The following is a 23304-nucleotide window of genomic DNA, read 5'->3' as shown; positions in this document are numbered from 1 at the left end:
TGGAACCTGTGCCCTCCTTTGAGACCATGTCCCAGGCACCTGAAATTCCCTGACTCTACTTCCTTGACCCATGCAGCGCTCTTCTCTAAGTCTGTCCTCTCACAAGATGAGGCCAGGAGGCAGCTGGGTGGAGGTGGGAATGGCAGGGAATGAATGGAACATTCATCTACAGTATGCATATTAAGCATCTTGATGATAGGGAACCACAAGTCAGCTTCTCATTCTGGAAGAGCTCTGATGACCCAGGAGACAGAAAGTTCTAAATTTGAACTTAGCCTTTCAGGTGTTTTTGAAAATATAATTGTTAAGGTAGAAAAAAAAAAACATTTTATTTAACATTTTTTGTTCAGTTTATAACTTTCAAAATAATTTATTTATAGCTTTAAAACTTTTCAAATACCTTAAGTATTTAGACATATGGTATGAGTTACAGCCTGCATGAACTCTTTCTATATAGGTACAGATAAAGCTATAGATACATATGTAGATATAGATGTATATCTATAGGTATAGATAGATACAGTACCTTCTTTGTGAGGATACTCTTCTTTGTGACCACTGGATGTATAGCTATGAAAAAGACAGACAAGGTTTCTGCCCTACTCTAATGGCATGGATTCCTGGCCTCAGAGGTTACTCTAGTAGGTAATACAGATGAAATAGAAAAATAACATGCATATGAAAATGCAGTGTAAGTACAGGGTGATATGGAAAATGGTAGAGAGGAAAGGAAGGCAGTGATGTCTGGGAAGTCTTCCTAGATGAAGTAATAATATTATTTGGCCTACTGGCCATAGTTTGCTGAAGCCTTGGTCTAGGGTTTTCCCCATATCCTTTAAAATCTCTAGCCTTAATTCTTCTTTGCCCCATAAACTGCTGTTCATGTTTATTAAGATGTTTATCAGTGAGGATAATTCTTTCATGCTTGCCATGTCACTTTCTCACCACCCATTTCCTCCGTAACCCACTCACCATGGCTTCTGACTCCACCACTCTCTCACAGATCATCTCTAGCCTCCTAATTGCCTATGTTCTCTCCTATTCTACTTGACTTCTCTAATGCCTGTGCTACAAATAAACACTCTGTCCTTGAAAACTCTTCCTCACTTGTCTTTTACAACAGCATATTCTCTCCCTCTCTCTATTTCACTTTCTCCTCTATAAATGCCCTCCCAATCCCCATTGCCTACTCCTTAAATGCTGATTTAACTCATGAGTTCCATTCTCATCTCATTCTATACAACTTCCTCTCTGCTGTGCCTTCCATTACCATAACGTCAATGATTCCCATTTGCTCATGATTCCTAAATATCCTTGTAGACCTTTGACTTCTCTCCCATCGAAAGATGGGAACTCCTAGTGGCCAACTTATTGGTTATACAAGCTAAAAACCTTGGAGAAGTTCTCCAAGGAGAGGCCAAGTGCAACAATTTTGTGTCACATGATCCAGGTTGCAATTTTGGCTCTGGGGTGGACTTGGGAAAATTCCTTAGATTCAAGCAACCTGTTTCATCTTATAAAAAAGGGAATTAATCCTTCACTAGGCCTTTGAAGGATTAAATGTAATATCCACTACAGTCTCTTTATTAACTAGTTGACAGATATCTCACAAGTATTTCTATTTTTATGATGATATCCCCTTTCCTGTTCTTCATTCCTCCAACTGGTCAGCTCATCCTTTTGACTGTACATCTGAAATCTTTCTCAGATTTTTTTCTTCTTTTTGTTCAAGTTCAGGCCTGGCTTCTAGCCTTCCCTGCCCCACCCCACCCCCACCCCCATTCTGGCCTATATATTGTTTAGAAATTATTTTAAATGTATTTATTTATTTTTGGCTCTGTTGGGTCTTAATTGCAGCGTGTGGGCCCCAGAGCTCGTGGGCTCTATAGTTGTGGCATGTGGGCTCTCTAGTTGTGGCTTGCAGGCTCAGTAGCTGCAGCACACAGGCTTAGTTGCCCCACGGCATGTGGGATCTTAGTACCAGTGATCGAACCGGCGTCCCCTGCATTGCAAGACAGATTCTTAACCATTGGACCACCAAGGAAGTCCCTATTCTGGCCTATATATTGTTATTATTGATATATTTCTAAAGAACAGATGAGAGCAGCACTTTATGTTGGCGGTAAGTTAAAGTCCGAACATTCAAGTCCCTTTGCAAACTGAATTCAAGCTTCATCTTTACCTCCATCCCACCCTATACATAGACATATACCTCCCTCCTGTCTTCTAACCATACCAAGCAACCCTGTTTCCCAAATGTGCCAGGTACACTTAGCTTCATCTGTAACTTTGACTGAGTCTTGTCACAGGCGGGAAAACTCACCTCTCTCTATTCTAAATGGTAAAATTCTATTTAGCTTTCAAGATATACCTCAACTCTTAGCTCCTCTATATAGCCACCTTTCCCTACCAGATTCAGAAGTAAATCTTTTCTTTGGTAAATCACCACTAAAGACAGACTTGTAAGTTCCATTGGGGCAGGGACCTCTACTTCCTAGCACTTAGGTCAGAAGCTCTCAAGTTGTAGTAGGCCCTCAGATGTTATTAGAGCATGAGTGCCATTATCATATTTTAAACAGTTTAGGCAACTAGTCCCATGTGTTTTTTCTAGTGACAACAAAAGTTATCAAGATTCAGAGATTCAAGGAAGATTGTTTTTAGGATTCCAGTTTTGAGATTTAAAATACATTTTCTCTGTAACCTATTTTCTCATAATTGACAAACTACCTGAAAACAGAGAGAAAGGAAAGGAAAGGAAAAGAGAGAAAAGAACTCACTGCCCCACATGCCAGGGTCAAAAAGAGGTTGGAGGAGGAGAAGGGATCTTGGAGTAAGTCTGAAAGAATTTAAGAAAGATATAAGTAAAAGAAACTGAATTTTTTTAAGGTTTCATTTTTGTTTGCTTGCTTGGCTGTTTCTTACATGGAAGAATATTTAAGTTTTATTAGCTCAGGAATATGGCAAATGATAAAACTGAGTAAGGCTCTAAGAATGATAATGCTGTTACTAGGTACTGTGGCTCCTTGAAAAATTTAAGGATTAATGAGCCCTAATTCTCTTTAAAAACTATCTGCAAGCTTAAGTATATGACTTCTCTTCATGTTTGGACCAATGTCTAAATGGTATGGCCAACAGCTGAAGTTTGAAACCCACCTTCTCCAAAAAGTCTTGATAATACAAGGCTCCCCATTACCACTAGCATTTTATTATGCCTTATAACCCATATCTTGTATTTATGTGATAATATATATTTATTGTTTTTATTTTTGCGGTACGTGGGCCTCTCACCGCTGTGGCCTCTCCCGCTGCAGAGCACAGGCTCCGGACGCGCAGGCCCAGTGGCCATGGCTCCCGGGCCCAGCCTCTCCGCGGCACGTGGGACCCTCCCAGACCGCGGCACGAACCCGTGTCCCCTGCATTGGCAGGCGGACTCTCAACCACTGCGCCACCAGGGAAGCCCGATAATATATATTTATGTGTTGTTTATTCTCTGCACTAAAATCTCATCTATGCATATGTCCATACTCCCTAGCTTGTTTTTCTCAAATTAGAAATTAAGACCAAGGCTAATTCTGCCAACCTTCTGTAACTCAAGGGTTAGATCTAGGTAAAATATCTATTAACTAAGTACTCAATTCCTAATTGAAATTCATAATTAAAGCTGTATCTTCATCATCATGGAAAGTTATTTTGAAAGCTTACCAAGAGAATTACTCATATTACATCATTATTGCCATCATCACTATTATTTGACATCTTAGAGCCTCCTAGCTTTTGTAATAAATTCAAGTGTACAAAGCATCCCCTTTTATAAAACATTCATAAATTCTATGATTCATAAATTAAGTTATTCAAGATTATGATAAGGCATTCCAAAGGCACTAAAAGGGACCCTCTCATAATTTTTGTTTTTTATCTGTGAGTCATTTAAGCATGTAAATATAGGTTTCTAGTAGTTTTATGCACTGGCTTTGTCTTTTGTTGTTCTGAATATGAATTCAGTCAAGACTTAAAGAAACTAGAAGATATTTTGATCTGAAAGCTGTAAGAATTCACAAGGGAATGAGTTGGTTTCTTCTCTACTTTGTAATGCAAAGAAACGCATTCCACAAAATCAGATGAAACAAGCCGTTAATTTGACAGTCTCAGTTCTCATAGCTATTGATTCAGAAAGCTGAAAACAGTTATGGAGGCTTATTGGCTCCAATTAGGAGTGGTGAAGCTTCAGCTTTGAAGAAATGAGAGTGTATTGGGAGAGGAATCATTCACTAACAGAATCCTTCTTAACATTTTATCATGAACGGGTATAAACTCTTGGTCTCCTGTTTTGTTTTGGGTTTTTTTGGTACTTTTTCATTTATTATCTTTATGGAATAGTCTCAGAATGTTTGTTTAGCAAACAAAAGATATTTATCTTACCATGTGAGACATTTCATGGTAACAAGCTCAAGAACTTCCTGATAAGTCTTATTTAGATGTTCTCAAGAAATATTTTCAATCCCTTCTATATAATTTTATATACATGGAAATACCTCTGGATATACTCTATTGATAGACTAATCAATATAGATTCTATAGATACATACTTATTTTAGCACATGCACCATCTTGCATGGAACTCCTCTGCTTAGAGGTATGTAACTCTTTTTTGCCCTTATCAATAAGAAAACTAGCTAACTCTCATGACCACTTTTAGTGCATATAAATAATATATATTCACAATACTGTTCTTTAATGTTAAGATCTTAGTAAAGAGTGCTACAAAAAGGAAGACTCAAGGAGGAAAATGGTATTCACATTTTTAAGAACAATATCTAATGAAGCAATATAGTGTTATTTATAGCTGCTATTAAGAAAAGCCAACATTTCTTCAAATATTCCTTTCAGAATGTCCAGTTTTTCCCATGTTTTAACTTAGTGATAGAAATGCAATTTTTTCCTCTTAATGATCATAATACATTTGTATCTTGGGTAACTTTTCATATATAATCAAATGACAGGAAGACTTTTTTCTGAGGTGTGGGGGATGCTGATGAGGAAAGACTTGATAGCATCAATTATCAGTCATAAAATCCTTGCTTATCATTTGTTAACAAATCCTCAGTTGAAAAACCTTTTGATCAGCTTGGCACTAGCTGAAAATTTGCTGTACAATGAATATAATCCTACTCTAATAGAAGATGACTGCATTTCCAAGTAGATTTTACATAGGAAAAAAGTAAGATTATTGTAATAAATCTAACATCACAGAAACAATTCATGGAGCTTAATTATGACACTACTAAATGTGAAAATCTATTCAGCGCTAGGAACACTTTTCACATTACATTCACACTAAAGATTGGCTGTTAAGAGCTCATTACTGGTATTTTTCTAAAGAGTGGTTTATTAAACACAGTTACCTAATAAGCATCTTCGGTGGTGCAAATTGCTGAAAACAGTAATGAGTCTGATTAGACTTCATTTCAATTATGACAGCTTGTCTAGGAAAAAAAAATTTATATATATATATAATTTTTTTCTTCATGCTTCAGAATTTGGTTGCAAGACACTACAGAGTTTAAAAAATAAAAAGCCACCTCTGTACTTCCTTTCCACAGTTCACTAATGAAGAGAGAATTGTCCAAGTCGTCATCCAATTTACACACTGGAAAACTGGATGGACAAAGTGGAGTCACAATCATGTTTGCTTAAAAACAGCAAAGGCTGCCTTGACTAATATGTCTAAATAAGGTCACCTTTAGTTTCTCTCTGCTTTGTTTTTTTTTTTTTTCCTTAGGAATACAAAGCTATAAATGAGGTGCAGACTTCAACATGATTCATCCCTATTTGGTTTGTGGAGGTTATTCTCCAGATTAATAGGCTCACCTTTCAATTATGTTTTATCCATGGATATTCTACTTAAAATCATAAAAATATAGAAAACTGTTGGACTATGCATGCTAATTATCTGACTGATTTTTTTTAAAATACATATATTGGGGGAAAAATAAAAGAAGCCAAGCTTTATGAATGTGCACTAATATATCAGAAAGTGTAAAGGAATATTCATTAGGCACTAAACTTGATTTGATATTTTTAAAAAGTATGTTATTTAGCTGCATTTAACAGCTAACCTCCTATTAAATCATGCCTGAATATACTGCTCAAATTGAAAGAAAAAAATTGTTAATGTAAAAAGCCTTTAAGTGATTAAGCTGTCACTGCTGTCATTCGGGCACTCTAGTAACATTTTAATGCTTCTGAGAGCTATGGCCAGGGATGCAATCCACTATTTTATGTTATATTTTCTGAAGAGATTATTTTTAAAGTATAATATCATTTGACACTGAACCGGATAAAATAATTCCTAAAGTAAAATATGAAAACAATGGCTGGATGTAGAAGCATTTAAAAAAAGGAGGGCACAATAAAACATCCTAACCTGAAAAACTTCACAAGTTAGCTAAGTGATCATGTAATGGCCATAAGACTGAAAGTCATATATAAATGAAATTGTAGTATTGTTTGTAGGCATTTGGATACTTTCAAAAAGATTTACTTAAAAGGAGACCAGTTCCAGGTATGTCAGTTCAATGAGCAGGAATGTACTTTTAGACCTATGATTCATTAATTCTATGAATTTTTCTATTGTGTTTAAGGCGGCGGTGTGGGGGGGGTACCTTTTGTATAGAAAACACAAAAACAATTCTAAATTTATAATTGGGATGCTTTCCTAAGTAACTCAATTACCATATATTTTAATTATTTGCTTTTCAAGGATTTTTTAAACATTTCATCTCAAATGATTCTAGTAAAGTGTTTTTCTTTTTGAATGCAATTGACAAAATGTGTCAATATATAATAATATTGTCATTAGTTTTCCTTTTTTGAAAAACTTTACATATGTAATCCCAGACCTCCTTGAAAATGAGGCACTCAATGAAGGAAATGATGTTCATAGTATATTTGGAGGTCATAAATAAGACTTTTAAGTTTTATAAGTATGGAAACTTCTGGAGATATATGACTTGGTTCAAGCCACAAATAATAAATATATAGCTAAAGAAAACTTTAAGTAATGCTTATATTTGATTAAAGTATTATGTATACATGCTAGTTAAATAACTTAGAATGTGCTTTGGACTCTGAGATTATAAATAATAAAGCAGATCATTTTTAGGATAAAGGTATTTTAAAAAATCTCTTTTCCTTCTCTCTGTCACCTTTCCCCATTTTCTCTATATCCTTTCCACAACTACAGACACAACACTTTCGTATACACATGTAAGCACCTAGATTTGATTTTTCTGTGTAACCTACCTGTATCACCCGCAGGGTTTTGGTTTTCCTGTTGTTTAGGGACTTGTTTAAATAGGATGCACACTGTTTGAAGAGGTAGCAGGAAGATTTGACTTATTTACTCTTTTAACATAAGCAACTAAAACTAGCGAATTTTAAATTACATTTCTAGCTGCTAATTGAAAAATGTGACTGGAAAAAAATTTTCCTTTTCCTTAAAATTATTACCAAATACTGGAGCTTATCCATAACTGAGGCCAATAAAATAGTTCATTATCATCAGTAAGAAGTATAAAATTGTAGAATAGTTTTCACCACATAGAAGTAACATCCTTACAGCTTTGAATTCTATTGACAGTATTGAGAGCAACCTTGTGTTTCACTGCTATATTAGAGACAAAGTAAACTGTGTTTATTCACAACAGAAAGAGTTGGATTGGAATTAAAGTAGAATTTATAAGCAAAAGAAAAGGGATCTGTATTTCATGTGGCAAATGCCACTGGATCAACCATTTTATTCAGTTCAGCCAAAACCTAACTTTTTTTTCTTTATGGCCTCATGTATTCTAACAGTAGATGAAACTATGCAGTTGAATATTGTCATAGAGAACACAATCAAGATGGAATCTAAAGAAACAATTTCTCTGCTTGTGGTCCCTCCTATTGTTAGCTTTCCCCAAGGATTACTTTGTTGGGCACCCCCTCCAGGACAGGAAATGCCACTTTCTTTGAGGATGCTGATAGCCTGTCTTCTGCTTTTGTCTCATTATGCAGCATTCTTTGTTTTTACAAATGGAAGAGCCAATAGCACTAATGACTGGACTGTCATTCACACTGCACTTTAACAATGTTCTGTTTATCTGGAAATTAGAGCATCCTAATTATATGTGGTGCTCAGGTTTTTTTCACCAAACCATAGAATGTGGCCCGGTAGGGAGAATGGAAAGGTGAGAAAACTACGGTTGTTACGAAGAGCTCTTCACTTTTAATCCTTGACCATGTTGATTGTATTCTAAAGCAGTTTATCTTCATATGTTGTCTTATATGGGAGAAACAACACTAAACCTACCAAAACTCATTTCATACGTTGCTTTTTCCACTGCCTTCAGATCAAAGTTATTTTCTTCAGGCTGGACTAAATTATACACAGGTCCCAGGAGTGAAGGACACTGAATTAATGCACTATGTCACCCAGCCCTGACTATAGAATATTTTTATAAAAGTCCAAGGCACTATTTTGCTATTGCATTAAAAATTAATGCATGGACTGCCAAAAAGAGAAAAATGCATAAATAACCTAAACAAATTTTGTCTGGGCTTTGCACACTTTAGAGTTACCTTAAACAAAGAGTTTTTAAGGAGAATGGTTGGAGTTGTATACATATATGTAAATAATATTCTTACTCCTTTGTCTAATTATATGAGAGAGACCTCCAATTTAAATAAGCAGTCTTAATTATCTATTTTGTTTTATGTAACTGTCTTTTTAGAGTAAGGTTTCAGAGGAACACAAAAAGAAGCTGAATGCAGATTCCATCTTACACAGGGTCGTGGGGCTTGGCAGATTATGAATTTGTTTACTGACCCATGTCAGCATGGGATGTTGGGCAAAAATGAATGTAGTTCACCTTAAATATAACTAAATTGAACTTTGCATTTATATACTTGAAACAGAATAGATACACACAAATAACTATTTACGAATAGCACTATGTACACATAATGATTAACATAACATTTTAGCAGTGTGACAGAGGACATTAACCACCCATGTCATAACTCAAGGTTGGTACCATGCCCAGTTTGTGTTAATTAAAAGTGCAAATTTATTTTATATGGCACAAGAGTATCTTGAGAATCAACTGGAATGACCCCAGACTTTTAGGACGCTGATAACGTTATCTCAGCAGAGTCCTTGTTTAAAATAAAGATTCAAAACCCATAGAAAATGCACAATACTTTTGGCATTTGGATTTCTCTTTCTGGATCAATCATACAGGCTGAATACTATGAATCTAGCATGGAGCTTTCAGGTTGTGTTAACCCCATTTATCCCTGAACGCTACAGCTCACCTGTTATTTATACACATAAGAGGTTTGATACTGCAGAACAAGGGGAGTGCTCTGTTGTGACACAGAACATACGTATTCATTAGCCCTGGCAGGTCCCTATGGACAGAAGTGGTGTGTCCTGATGATCTCTGTATGACAGAAAGAACTGGGGGGGAAGGGTAGATGGCCTTAATGGATTGAAAACGTATATGGAAAAAGGGAAGAGACAGAATGAGTAATGAAAGGCCACAAAGTAACAACTTTAAAGGTTAGCTACAAAGCACTATTTAAACTGATTAAAATTGTCTAAAATCATTCACAGAGGTAGAATAAACAAGATAACATTTGACTCAACATGGGAAAATCAGTCCTCTTATGCACTAACCCTCAAATCCTTTCGCTTGCAATAGTTGATAACACTGACACTAAATACTAAGATTCAGAGTATGAATTGTTTGTATATTTTAAATTGCATGTATATGCATAGTTGTGTATTCTGTTGAATTATGGTAGGATGTACACAGACTTTTGGACACTGATTTTTACTTGATTTAGATGATTATTCAAAAATTTGTATACATATGCTTTTGTAAAACTAGCCCTTGCTTTAAAAAAGAAAACCCATAAGTCTGAACTATAAACTATATGTATTTTATGTGAGTGTGATTATATGTTCATTTGAATACTTTGATTTGAGTATGGGAGAATTTAGGACCCCCAGAGGAAAATAAATTATTTATTTGAATTATGATTTTTGGTTTGCTTTAAGTGATAGGCTCTCTTGATAATGTATTGAACATAAGCCTGGTGGCCTAAAAGTGATATTTCTTTTATCAGTGTAATTTTCTTTGCATAACTGCTTATGCACTCATCCTCATAAATGCAAGTCATTCTCTTATATATGACTTGCATGTTAAAAATGATGACCTATGAGACCCATGCATACCAAGTTTCAACCTCATTATGAAATATTGGCAAAATAGAGATTTTTATACTTGGTCACGTTTTGATGAGTGAATATTTTGTTGCTGTGAATAAAATTTAATGCATTCTAGGGAAACTGATTCAGATCATAAGCTACCCACAAATTTAATTGAAGGACAGGGTATATACCATTCTAGTCCAAGTCATGGTGCCCTGTAACATTGAATACTTGCTTTTAAAGCTCAAAATGATGACATACAGAACAAGATCAGTTGCTTATCCAGATACCATCTACCCAGCAACTTGCTATAAGAAATAAGAAGCATAACTTTGGAGTAACTTAATGTCTCAAAAGTTGTAGTAGAGGTCATGATCGACTATTACTATTAAATGAAGTCTTGGTTTGTGGAGTCAGAACCTATGGCATATTCAGGGAGCATATTAGGAATGGTGGAGACTGACATGGAAAACAGCTAGAAAAAGTATCTAACAAATCAGAGCAAAGGGGGGAACGCTGAAACAGCAGCAATCTGGAAACCAGTTTTTTAAAGCAATCATTTCTCATTTTACACTGTTGTACTAGTGACACTGAATCAACAAGGGAAATATCAAATATTTTTCCCGTGCTTTGAGTAACAGGGCAGGAATGACATAATAAATAGTATTTGGAAAAATTTTAATCTAAAGGCACTACTATTTTTTTAAGTTTTAAAGCACTATACTTGCTAGTTTTCAGGAAAATGTACTTAAGTGAAAAAACTGGAGCTTGAAGCTTCAGAGTGAAGTCATAATTTTAATTGCATATGTGACCAGTAGATACCATAAAAATACCTGATGTTGTCATAGGGAGTGGGAACATCATGACAAAATGGAGAGGGCATGCCATGTCTAGAGGGGGCAACTGGACCTCAGATTCAGGCAACTGCTGCCAGGCAAGAATGAGGTCTAGTGTAAGATCATTCAACTTGTCTTGAAAAAGTGGGAAATATGGAACTACAGATTCTTTTATATAAAATTGACTGATTTTTAAAACTCTGTGCTGGCCAAATGAAATATAGTTACAGGTTACATGCTGCCTGCAGGCTGTCAGGTGGCAATTTCTCTATGTTAGAAGGTGAGGTGTTTAAACTATATTTACCAAGGACCATTTAGCCAGAAATGCCTTTGTGATTGTTAAAAAGGATTGCTTTATGCAAATAATGTGGAATAGGGGGAGGGAGTAATTTGCTGCAAAATGTATTATAATTTGGATTCTTGAGGTGTGAAAGTGTGATTTAACGAGAAAAATCTTTGACAGTATTACTGTATAATTAGAATATCTTATTTTGAGACTGGGTTTTCAGATCATCCTTAACTGGTTTTAAACCTCTATTGTTTCTTAGCTGTGGTCTCTACAATGTTGACTCACAAATACCATTAAGAATAAATAGCATAAAAATATTTTGAATTTTTGACAGCTTTTTGATTAAGGAGATCATGCTCTGTGTTTTGCTGAGTATGAAAGAATTTCTATACCTTTCTTATAACCAACATTCCCACTGGAAAATTTCCTTTTCAGTAGCTGTCCAGAGGTTGAAGAAAAAGTGATTTATAAATTCTAGGAGTGATTTTAGTTCTTTTTCTGTCTAGTTAGTTTTGTTTTGTGTTTAATGCATCTCTGGCTTTTTCAAAATAAAAGCATAAGAAGAAATATTTGTGTAGCAGGTTACAGTTGGAAAATATTTTCACAAATATTACTGCTTTAGGTAACCTTAATAACAATCGAGTAAGGTGTATGATACCATTATTGTCAATATTTTATGGCTGAAAAAAGTGAGTATTATATGCTTATGTGATTTCACCAGGATTAGAACAAATAAATGATGGCATGGATCAGGGCCAGTGGTCTGAACCTCAAGCTTGGGTTATTCACTCTTCAAACAAAATTCTAGGATCTTCTTTATGTTTTCTCCAGTCCCTTTCTATCCCAACAATCTAGTAATGCCTCCAAACAAAACACTGTGTTAGACAAAATAGTGCTCGACCCCACAGTATACTACGATAAGTGAAGTACTAAACCTGTAACTGAGGCTGTCTGGATTGGGGACTAGGTCATTTGAAAGTTCCCTTAATCTCTAAAATCAAAGAGTCTAAGGGAATTTAGAATGTGAAATTATAAAGAACACAGAAGCTGGAAAAGTTTCATTGTCTGGTAAACAGATTCCCTTGATGTAATTTCTTAGCATTGAACCACAGGCTTTACACACAGCAGGCCCTCAATTTGTTGACTAATTAAGATTAACAGTCCCTATATCATATTCAGCTTATACAGGACTTTTCATTTTGGTGTTCTGAAGATGGAACCTATTTAAATAGGTTAAGGAGAATATATAATTTCTGTGCTTCTTCCCCTCACTTTTCCCCTGATACTACTTTTAAATATGACATCACATTTTAGGCTAGGAATTATTGGGAAATGGACTAAGGAAGATTTCAGATCAAATAGATTAGAACAGGTAATACTAGATACTGCTGGGTTGGCCTCTTGGCTTACGAGGGTCAGTACACAAAAGGAGAATGTTGCTTAGTCTGCTGAAACATTTTGGTTGGTCATCACTCCCCTTGAAGCATAAAGGTAAGTAGTTATTGTATAGGGCCAGTTTTCAGTATCAGGAAGTTTGTAGGCCCTCTCTCAGAAGACTCATTTTTTAGCCAATGAATTTGCTACTCTCTACTTGAAATTTTGAATGTTCTATGTGTTAGTTTTGCCATTTCCTACCTAGGAGATGATGAATCTGTTGCATTATTAGGCTGAGGGGGCAGTAAGTAAACTATTATAATTACTTTATTGTATTTACCCCAGTAGTGATTTTTTCTAGAGAGAATCTTGGTAAATATGGTGTTCAATTTTAAAAAAAATATCCAAAGGAGTGTAATAGGTGTAGTGATGTCGTGCAGGCCTGTGTGAGCACTGTGCAGCTTTCCTAGAGCAAGCCAGCCATGCCTGCAGGTGTTTGCCTCAGGTCTCTGCCCTTAGGAAGTCTGAGAAAACCTACGAATGAAAGCAGAGTCCCTAACAGCCAGAATTACCCTATGGGAACCTTGTAGAAGAAAGCCGCTTTTATAGACCTCATGAACTTCTGAATAGCATACCTGTGTTGGGGTGGGGGGGGGGTGCGGTAGTGAGTGTCTTAGATTAATATTTCCATGAATGTGTGCTAAAAATCGATTCTAGAAGACCTAGTCTTTTATTTCCAATTTCCTCCGATTCTGAAAGTCGTTTCTATGTCCTTCATTTTTCTATATAACAGTGTCTTTATCATTTTGAAGCTGTGACAGAACTTTGAAGAATGCCACAGTAGTTTTGCTTCAAAATAGTTAAAGAGTTAAATGGAAGAAGTAGAGCAATGAGGCAGCAACTGTTTAGTAATTAAACCTAAGTTAGGGCTTCCCTGGTGGCGTAGTGGTTGAGAGTCTGCCTGCCGATGCAGGGGATACGGGTTCGTGCCCTGGTCCGGAAAGATTCCACATGCCGCGGAGTGGCTGGGCCTGTGAGCCATGGCCGCTGGGCCTGCGCTTCCGGAGCCTGTGCTCTGCAACGGGAGAGGCCACGACAGTGAGAGGCCCGCGTACCGCAAAAAAACAAAAAACAAAACAAAAAAAAACCTAAGTTATAAAATGGTCAGTAATTATAAGAATGAAAAGTGTTATCCAAACTGTCCGGTTTCATGGGAAATATAGACTTGTTCATTTATATATACATAAATTCATCCTATAACAATAAAATACTCAGGCTTTTTACTGTAGTATGTCATCCTTGTGCACACTTATGTTAAAGTATCTTAAAAGCAGTTTTCTATTAAATTATATACTGTAAAAATAAACACATTGCATTGTGAAATTTGCCAGCTGTATTAAGAATTTTCTAATCCTTTCAAAAATGAAATATTTAAGCTGTTTCTAAACATCAGTGGGAGTTATTGTTCTGGAGTCATGTTTCTAATAATGTTAAAATAGTATTGTTTCTGAGGTTTATCTCTTCATGTTCCAAAGAGAAACCATATAAGAACTGTTTTTAAAACCCATCTTATTATTTGGGTGCCAAGTTAAGTGACACGCATGTGCTGCTGTTATCTAGGGAGCGTGATATTTTGTTCAAAGAACATTTGGCTCCACATTTTGCTTACATTTCACATCAGAAATATCGCCACAAATAAATAGAACAATAATAATAACAATGACAACAAGTTTAGTTCTATTTCCAATTAGTATTAAAATTCAAGAAACGGTGAAAAAGCTCTTTGTCCTCCTAAGACCAGAACACTCTCCTGAACACAGGCTTCTTCAGTTCCTACTAATATTAGGAAGTAGCTTATGGTTTAACTATTAATTTATACTTTCAAATACTATTAATGATTTTAAAGCACTGGATAAATACTCATGTTTCAGGGGATGTGAATAATTCTGTCCCCTTAAGGTTATTTAATGAAAGCTTAATCTTAAATTTTGCAGCCCTGCTTAGGTTGTTATTTAGCATGCATCAATAAATAAACTTTCAATTATCTTGGTAAGCATATCCAAAAATAGCATGAGAATCAAAAGGCAATGGTGTATCCAGTAATTGTTCCAAATAGATAACTTTAAAAATATATAAATTTATTTATTTGTTTGTTTGTTTTTGGCTGCGTTGGGTCTTCATTGCTGCACGTGGGCTTTCTCTAGTTGCAGTGAGCGGGGCCTACTCTTCATTGTGGTGCACGGACTTCTCATTGTGGTGGCTTCTCTTGTTGCGGTGTGTGGGCTCTAGGCGTGCAGGCTTCAGTATTTGTGCACGTGGGCTCTAGGGCACAGGCTCAACAGTTGTGGTGCACAGGCTTAGTTGCTCCGTGGCATGTGGGATCTTCTGGGACCAGGGCTCAAACCCATGTCCCCTGTATTGGCAGACGGATTCTCAACCACCGCACCACCAGGGAAGCCCCAAACAGATAATTTTGATAGAATCTTTATTTAATTTCAGATGAAACAAATCTTATGAAATTTAATTATTTTTGCTAGAGTTTATGCAGTTAAACTATGCATTTCTCTATGCAGTGAAAATGGCCAACCTATTTTATTTAAACTTTATTATATATTCCTGTCTTTTACAGTGATTATAACTTACTAAAATCATTTGTCGCATGTATTTTACAAATGATTAATCTACAAGAAAAATTTTAATCCAATAAAGGTGAAAGTTGCCCTTTTTGGTTGTTTTTTAAAATAATTACTCTAAAGCTAAAGCGGTTTCATTTTTTCAAGGGGCAATTTTTTAAAAAAATCATGTTTGTCATGTATGTTTGTTAACTTATGCCACCAATGGCTTAGCTCAGCTAACTGAAAGGAAGCCAGACCCTTTTATGGGGGGGGAGGTGAGTGTTGTGTTGGGTTTGTGGTAAATTCCATTGTCTGTGACTCCTAAATTATTTTCTGAGACCTTTTTTTTAAGACATTTATTCATGTTTCTTCTGTATCCATCTAATCAAATTCCTACTCATAGCATACGTGTTTTCTTATTTTCTCAACTCTGTATTTTGATAATCTTTTAAAGAAAAAAAATCCTAATAGAAATTCTCTGGAAATAATTTACAGGACTAATGAATCTGTAGGTCTTTTAGACAGTTCTACATTACAGTCCCATTAATATTCTCTCCTTTTTATAAGGCTTGAAGTAAATCCCATGACACTAGAAGAATTTAGATACTGATTACTTGCGATTGGTTCCTGGTGATTTGCTCTTAATAATTTCCAGTTGAATTTAATGAAAGTATGATTCCTGAAATGCTGCTTCATTAAAATTGCATCTTTTCCCCTTTAAGTGTGGTCTCGGTCATTTCACCCATTTTGCGGTATGTTTTTCTCCCCCTTAAAAAGTAATGATTGAGAAAGCAGAAACAATTAAGAATATCACTTTAGTTCTTCCTAGAAGGCCCCCCAGAGTTCCTCTGCATGAAATGAGGCAAGCTGCACTTCATCAGGATTTTATAATATGTTCTTTCCAATTGAAGAGATTATTTTTTTAAGTAGTTTTAAAAGAGAAACATGAAGATTTGTGGGGAGGTGAAGGAAAGGAAAGTGAAGAATCTGTTGCATATACAGGAGAAGTAAGGTGTTTAGTATTTTTACTCAAAAAGATATATATATATATATATATATGGAGCTTGATTAAGTTATACAGTGCAGCATTCAGAGTTAATTTAATTGAGATGGTGATTTGCCAATGAATATCTACATGGATCCTTTTTAAAACTCCAAATGCAAATGAGTACAACTGCAGTAAAATATATTTGCAAATGAATCCTGTTGCTTTATTCATTTATTATGTAATTACTGCAATCTTTCCCACCTTGTTTTCAGTATTTCTTAATCATTAAGTCAGAAGCATGACAGCAGTGCCGGCCCTGGAATGATTCTCTTTGACTGAAACCTTGTAAATTAACACAATTAGCACAGCATCATCCTGCTAATTAACTTCCAGAGTCTGGTGCAGTGGTTTTGCAAGCAAGGAAGAGGGAGTCAGAAGGGAATCAACATGCCATTCTGTTACCAAACTCTGTGATACGTTCAGTTTAGCTCAGTAAGTCAAAGCCGGCCATGTCAGGAGCCAAAGTCAGGCAATGAAGAGCTAAAGGGGTTGGAGGAGGAAAGCAGAAGCGGGTAGGAGCTGTCAAAATAGACTGCAGTAATTCAGAAGGGAGCTGATGCCACAGATGCTTCATTTAGACCAGAACTCCTTCTTATCAAGGAATCTCTGCCAGAGGGCACAAGAGAGTTTGCAAAATTCACTTACCATAATACAAAGGAGATTAAGGAGGCCTGCTTAATACAGCTGTATCAGAATAGGAAGTGTTCCAATCAAGCAGAGATTAGAATAGGACGAACCAGCATTGGGAAATAGAACAGGGTTCCAGTGCTCTTCTGTAACTAACTATATGTGAGTCCTCGAGGGTACATTATAAATCCCTTTGGGTACTGGTTCCCTAATGAGGGAAATAAGGTAATGTCTAAGGTCTCTCTTTAAACTGTAAAATTCAAATGATTCTCTCATTCTGACTGCTTCATAATGAGAAAATACTCTTGTATAGTTTGCTACATAGTCACCTTGCTTCCGTTTGTAATCTAGCAGATGACAGAGTTACACATAGCATCTCATTTTCTAGTTGTACTCTTCCGAGTTTATGCCACACACTGCTTTCCATAAATGTAAAGGGTTAGAATCCAGATTCTCTGTTCTTATCTTCCCTTTTACCTGCTTCCCCCCTTCATTCATATATATATATATATTTTTTTTCCCCCCCACCCCTCAGTACCTTGGAGGCTGTAAGGCAGAGGGAAAGATGATAACAGAAGAAGGGAGAATGCTAGCTAGAAGACCGACAGACAAGTGATGCTTGTTTTTTTTTTTCAGAGTTTCAACAACAGGACTGAGAGGCAGAAAGGAGCCAGTTGTAATTCATACCGAGTTGTAGGCTTTGTGCGATGAAAGCGATGGAGCGCTTGCCTGGGAGATTGCTTTGCTGCACTCCACGAAGCAGATTTGAAACTGTCGTGGACCACTTTAGATGAGAGTTGGATTATGGAATGACCTGCTATGTCTGTGTCATATTGTTCTGCGCAGGGAGCATTATACTGTGCTAACTAGGTGTTCAGTACCAAATAAGAGAGGTGTCCTAGATGTGATCTGTCAGCTGTGTCTCATTTTTATATTGGTTAAAATATAAAACAGAAACTGTGATGTGAAGAGACAGGATAGCTGGATATCGCACATGTTAATACTCTCACGTGCTAGATATTTAAAATGTATGCATATTTTATTGTAAGAACTTGTGATTGAATTCTAACTTGACAGGAATGTGTATGTACATACATATGTGTTTCTGTGTGTGTGTGTAGCAAGTAACTTGATAGGCTTAGCAGAAATAAATTTACTTATTACTTAAAAATGAAAAAAAATGTAGGTCTCCTATAGAGTTTTCATTTAAATTGTTTACTTTTTATACAGGGTATAAATAACTTTTATACAGGGTTGAAAGTTTTCATTTAAATTGTTTACTTTTTATACAGGGTTGAAATTTTATACAGGTTTTCATTTAAATTGTTTAGTTTTTATACAGGGTTGAAATTCAGTCCCTTTTAAAGTATATGCATTGTAGAGACCATAACAGGTATTATAAACTGTGGAAATCCTTTATAATGTCACTATCGTTGGCGGAAAATAATAGGTAACAAAAGAAGTTGGGGGAAAAAGCTTTAACGGTTCTGATGAGTATCTAAGTAAATTAACTTTTTCCCCCCCAAATCTTTAGGCTTGAAGATGCAGTGGACGCCGGAGCATGCCCAGTGGCCAGAACAGCACTTTGACATCACCTCCACCACTCGGTCTCCTGCCCACAAAGTTGAAGCTTACAGAGGTCATCTGCAGCGCACCTACCAGTATGCCTGGGCAAATGATGACATATCTGCTCTGACTGCATCCAATCTACTAAAAAAATATGCAGAGAAGTATTCTGGCATTTTGGAAGGCCCCGTGGACCGACCTGTACTCAGCAACTACTCTGATGCGCCATCAGGACTAGTGAACGGTCGGAAAAATGAAAGCGAACCGTGGCAGCCTTCCTTGAATTCAGACGCTGTTTATCCCATGAACTGTGTTCCGGATGTTATCACTGCCAGCAAAGCTGGAGTCAGTTCAGCCCTCCCTCCAGCAGATGTCTCTGCAAGTATAGGGAGCTCTCCTGGGGTGGCCAGCAACCTGACAGAGCCTAGTTATTCAAGTAGTACCTGTGGAAGCCACACTGTACCTAGTCTTCATACAGGGCTCCCATCTCAGGAATATGCCCCAGGATACAACGGCTCATATTTGCATTCTACTTACAGCAGCCAGCCAGCACCTGCACTTCCTTCACCTCATCCTTCTCCCTTGCATAGCTCTGGGCTCCTACAGCCACCACCTCCTCCTCCACCGCCACCAGCCCTGGTCCCAGGCTACAATGGGACTTCTAACCTCTCCAGTTATAGCTATCCCTCTGCTAGCTATCCTCCTCATACTGCTGTGGGATCTGGGTACAGCCCTGGGGGTGCACCCCCTCCTCCTTCAGCATACCTGCCTTCAGGAATTCCTGCTCCCACCCCCCTGCCCCCCACCACTGTTCCTGGCTATACCTACCAGGGTCATGGTTTGACACCTATCGCACCCGCGGCTCTGACAAACAGTTCGGCAAGTTCTCTCAAAAGGAAAGCTTTCTATATGGCAGGGCAAGGAGACATGGACTCCAGTTATGGAAATTACAGCTATGGCCAACAGAGATCTACACAGAGTCCTATGTACAGAATGCCCGACAACAGCGTTTCAAACTCAAATCGGGGGAATGGCTTTGACAGAAGTGCTGAAACATCATCCTTAGCATTTAAGCCAACAAAGCAGCTAATGTCCTCTGAACAGCAAAGGAAATTCAGCAGCCAGTCCAGTAGGGCTCTGACCCCTCCTTCCTACAGTACTGCTAAAACTTCATTGGGATCAAGATCCAGTGAATCCTTCGGGAAGTACACTTCACCAGTAATGAGTGAGCATGGGGATGAGCACAGGCAGCTCCTCTCTCATCCAATGCAAGGCCCTGGACTCCGTGCAGCTACCTCATCCAACCACTCTGTGGACGAGCAACTGAAGAATACTGACACGCACCTCATTGACCTGGTAACCAACGAGATTATCACCCAAGGACCGCCAGTGGACTGGAATGACATTGCTGGTCTCGACCTGGTAAAGGCTGTCATTAAAGAGGAGGTTTTATGGCCAGTGTTGAGGTCAGATGCATTCAGTGGACTGACGGCCTTACCTCGGAGCATCCTTTTATTTGGACCTCGGGGAACAGGCAAAACATTATTGGGCAGATGCATAGCTAGTCAGCTGGGGGCCACATTTTTCAAAATTGCTGGTTCTGGACTTATCGCCAAGTGGTTAGGAGAAGCAGAGAAAATTATCCACGCCTCTTTCCTTGTGGCCAGGTGTCGCCAGCCCTCGGTGATTTTTGTCAGTGACATTGACATGCTTCTCTCCTCTCAAGTGAGTGAGGAACACAGTCCAGTCAGTCGGGTGAGAACCGAATTTCTGATGCAGCTGGACACTGTACTAACTTCGGCTGAGGACCAAATCGTAGTAATTTGTGCCACCAGTAAACCAGAAGAAATAGATGAATCTCTTCGGAGGTACTTCATGAAACGACTTTTAATCCCACTTCCTGACAGCACAGCGAGGCACCAGATAATAGTACAACTGCTCTCACAGCACAATTACTGTCTCAATGACAAGGAGTTTGCACTGCTCGTCCAGCGCACAGAAGGCTTTTCTGGACTAGACGTGGCTCATTTGTGTCAGGAAGCAGCGGTGGGCCCTCTCCATGCCATGCCAGCCACAGACCTTTCAGCCATTATGCCCAGCCAGTTGAGACCCGTTACATATCAAGACTTTGAAAATGCTTTCTGCAAGATTCAGCCTAGCATATCTCAAAAAGAGCTTGATATGTATGTTGAATGGAACAAAATGTTTGGTTGCAGTCAGTGATAACTTCTTTAAAAAAAATGTAATGAATGTTGGCACACACACATAAAACCTGCTACATAGGGTATAGAGCCCCTTTCCAGTAGTGTTTGAATTGCAAAGGGTACTGGGGAAGAAGACGATTAAGTTGCATCTTTAGAGTCAGGGTAGATTTGGAGGAAAAATGCATCCAATGAGAGCTTCTGATTTGAAAGCCCCAGATGACATAAAGCATCTGCTGATGCTCAGTTCGGTTCAAGCTAGACAACACTCAGCAAGGAGCAAGGTGCAAGTGTGTTGATTTCAGAAGGACATGAACCTCGTGTGTTGATTCCATTCTGCTGTTCTCGAGATTTAGTTGCTGTCAAGTGCCTGGAGTGGTGCTTTATTTTTTGTTTGCCTCACAATTACATTGGTGGCATGTGCTAATATAAAGAGCTTTAACTTCAAACATTATTGGACTAAAGAGATGAATGGTTGTGTTTCGACAGAAAACCAGATTTTTGCCATTTTAAGAGCAACAGTATTCCTCAATCCTGTCTGTTCTGCAGTATTAAGCTAAGAACAGGTAAAACAGGGTAACGGTAATCTGGACCTTAATTTCTGCAGTTCATTTCTTTTAATGTTCTTGTCTGCAAAAACTCAGGAAAGTGATTGTGATTTGTACAGTACCTCAAAGGAATGTGTTGAAAGCACTATGTACTGCTGAGAGTAATGGGATAGGCTTCAATGTTACTTTATATTAAAATGTATGTTTACCTCAACAATTGGAAAATAGCAAGGAAAATTACTTTGAATGTATCCAGAAAAATACTGAGTGTGATACAACTGAATATTTACAACTTAAAGTAAAAATGGAAGGATTTTTTTTTAAAGGTTCTTTCACTAATTATGGGGAATTGACCAGAGCAGAATAATTCTTTATATCAATACCTGCAAGAGTTCTTCGTACATTGCTCCTTGATAATGAAGTGAAAATGTTCTTAGAAGGTACACTGGTTAATGGAAAGCTACTTATACAGTCTGTGTTAGTATCTAGAACAGTCAGCCACAAGACCCGTTTAGGACCCTGAAAGTCACAGTACCTAAAAACTAGGACTGCCTTTTCCTGCAGAGCTGGTAATGGTGGTGGTGATTTGCAAGTTCTCTCTGAAACTGCTGGGAATGGTGTCATCCTATTCACTAATCTAGCTTATAGGCTTGCCGTGCTGTTTGACAGAATGCAGAAGATAGCAACCAAAACAAACAAGCAAACAAATAAATACAGAAAACAACCAACCAACTTATATATCTGCAAAGAATATATCTACGTCCCCTCTCCTTCTTGACTCCTCTCTTGTCAGTGCAATTTTGCTTCTCATTTTGAAATCTTCTGGGCTGTAGTGCTCCCACATTCATTTCTACCTCAGTTTTGTTGCATTTCTCTTGGAAAGTCAAATAGAAAATTGGAAGTAGACACACACACACACACACAAATATAGCTTGCCAAACATGTTACTTTGTTTTCTTCTATCTTTTCCCATAAATCTAGTTTCCAAAAAACATCAGCCTTCATGCTCACTTCCACCGAAGTCCACCCTCACCCCAAGAGCATATGTGGCATTTTTCTCAATTTCCCATTCCTCATCTGCTCCCCACCAAGTTGTTCTTTGTATCCTTTAATGCTTTATGTGCAACTTTTCATTGCTAGGTGACTGATGTTTGGCAATGCCTCTGAACAGACACGGTGTAGGCTGTAGCCTTCCAAAGCCACTGCCCGTGCATAAGCAGAACAGCCTGGCTTTTTGAATGTATTTTTCCTGGTTTTTTTTTTTTCCTTCCTTTTTTTAGTTGAGAGATGCAGTAACAAAACTGTTGCAAAGCACTGGCATTTTATGTATTCAAAAAGTGATGTACATTTTTAAAAATTTTAAATAAATGCAATGAGAAGCCCTAAGAAAGGTCTTTCTGTTATTGTTTTGTTTTCCTTCAAATTTTTTTTTTTTTTACTGATTTCATCCACAATGTCAAATTCTCTGAAACACTTAACATAGAGAAAGCTAATGAAGGACTTGATATTTCTGAAATTTTATGATGCTTGATCATTACTCCCCTTTTTTCTTATTTTTCTTGTTGCTAAAAACTGAGCAAATGAACCAGAATTTAACTTACTATGATTTTCTATCAATTAAAACTGTTCTTACACATAAATATTCCATATTAAAAAGCAGTGCCTTTCATTAAGGATACAAAAAATAATATTTAAGTACGTCCTCTGCTTTTCACAAGTGAATAAACACTACAGTCGTGTTCTGGCTCTACCCTGCACATACCCCTTATTGTAAGGAAATTCTAATATCCCCATTAACCTGTAGGTTCATATTGATCTCACTGACAAGTTTACTTTTGCACGGTGCTGACCTATTTTCAGTCTTTTGGACGTCACATTTCATCTCCGCCAACATTCTGTGTTCACTTGAAAGCAACTGGCAAGTTTTGACAAACCCAATCTTACT

At 37.4% G+C, this 23304-nt stretch overlaps 1 protein-coding gene across 2 annotated transcripts in view; it reads left to right on the top strand.

The window, feature by feature from the left end:
- Positions 1–23082, top strand: part of FIGN (fidgetin, microtubule severing factor) — a 117247-nt gene extending 94165 nt beyond the window's left edge. For both annotated transcript variants that reach the window (XM_082840642.1, XM_082840641.1), the window contains one exon: positions 18579–23082. In XM_082840642.1, the coding sequence (XP_082696768.1) occupies positions 18579–20833 (2255 nt within the window). In that variant the 3' untranslated portion in view covers positions 20834–23082. The remainder of the gene's footprint in view (positions 1–18578) is intronic.
- Positions 23083–23304: the final 222 nt, after the last annotated feature.

This window comes from Leucopleurus acutus (genome assembly GCF_964270905.1).
Source record: "Leucopleurus acutus genome assembly, chromosome: 6".
In the NCBI taxonomy this organism is placed as follows: domain Eukaryota; kingdom Metazoa; phylum Chordata; class Mammalia; order Artiodactyla; family Delphinidae; genus Leucopleurus; species Leucopleurus acutus.
The sequence above is the reverse complement of the archived record's forward strand: the minus strand, read 5'-3'. Positions and strand labels throughout refer to the sequence as shown.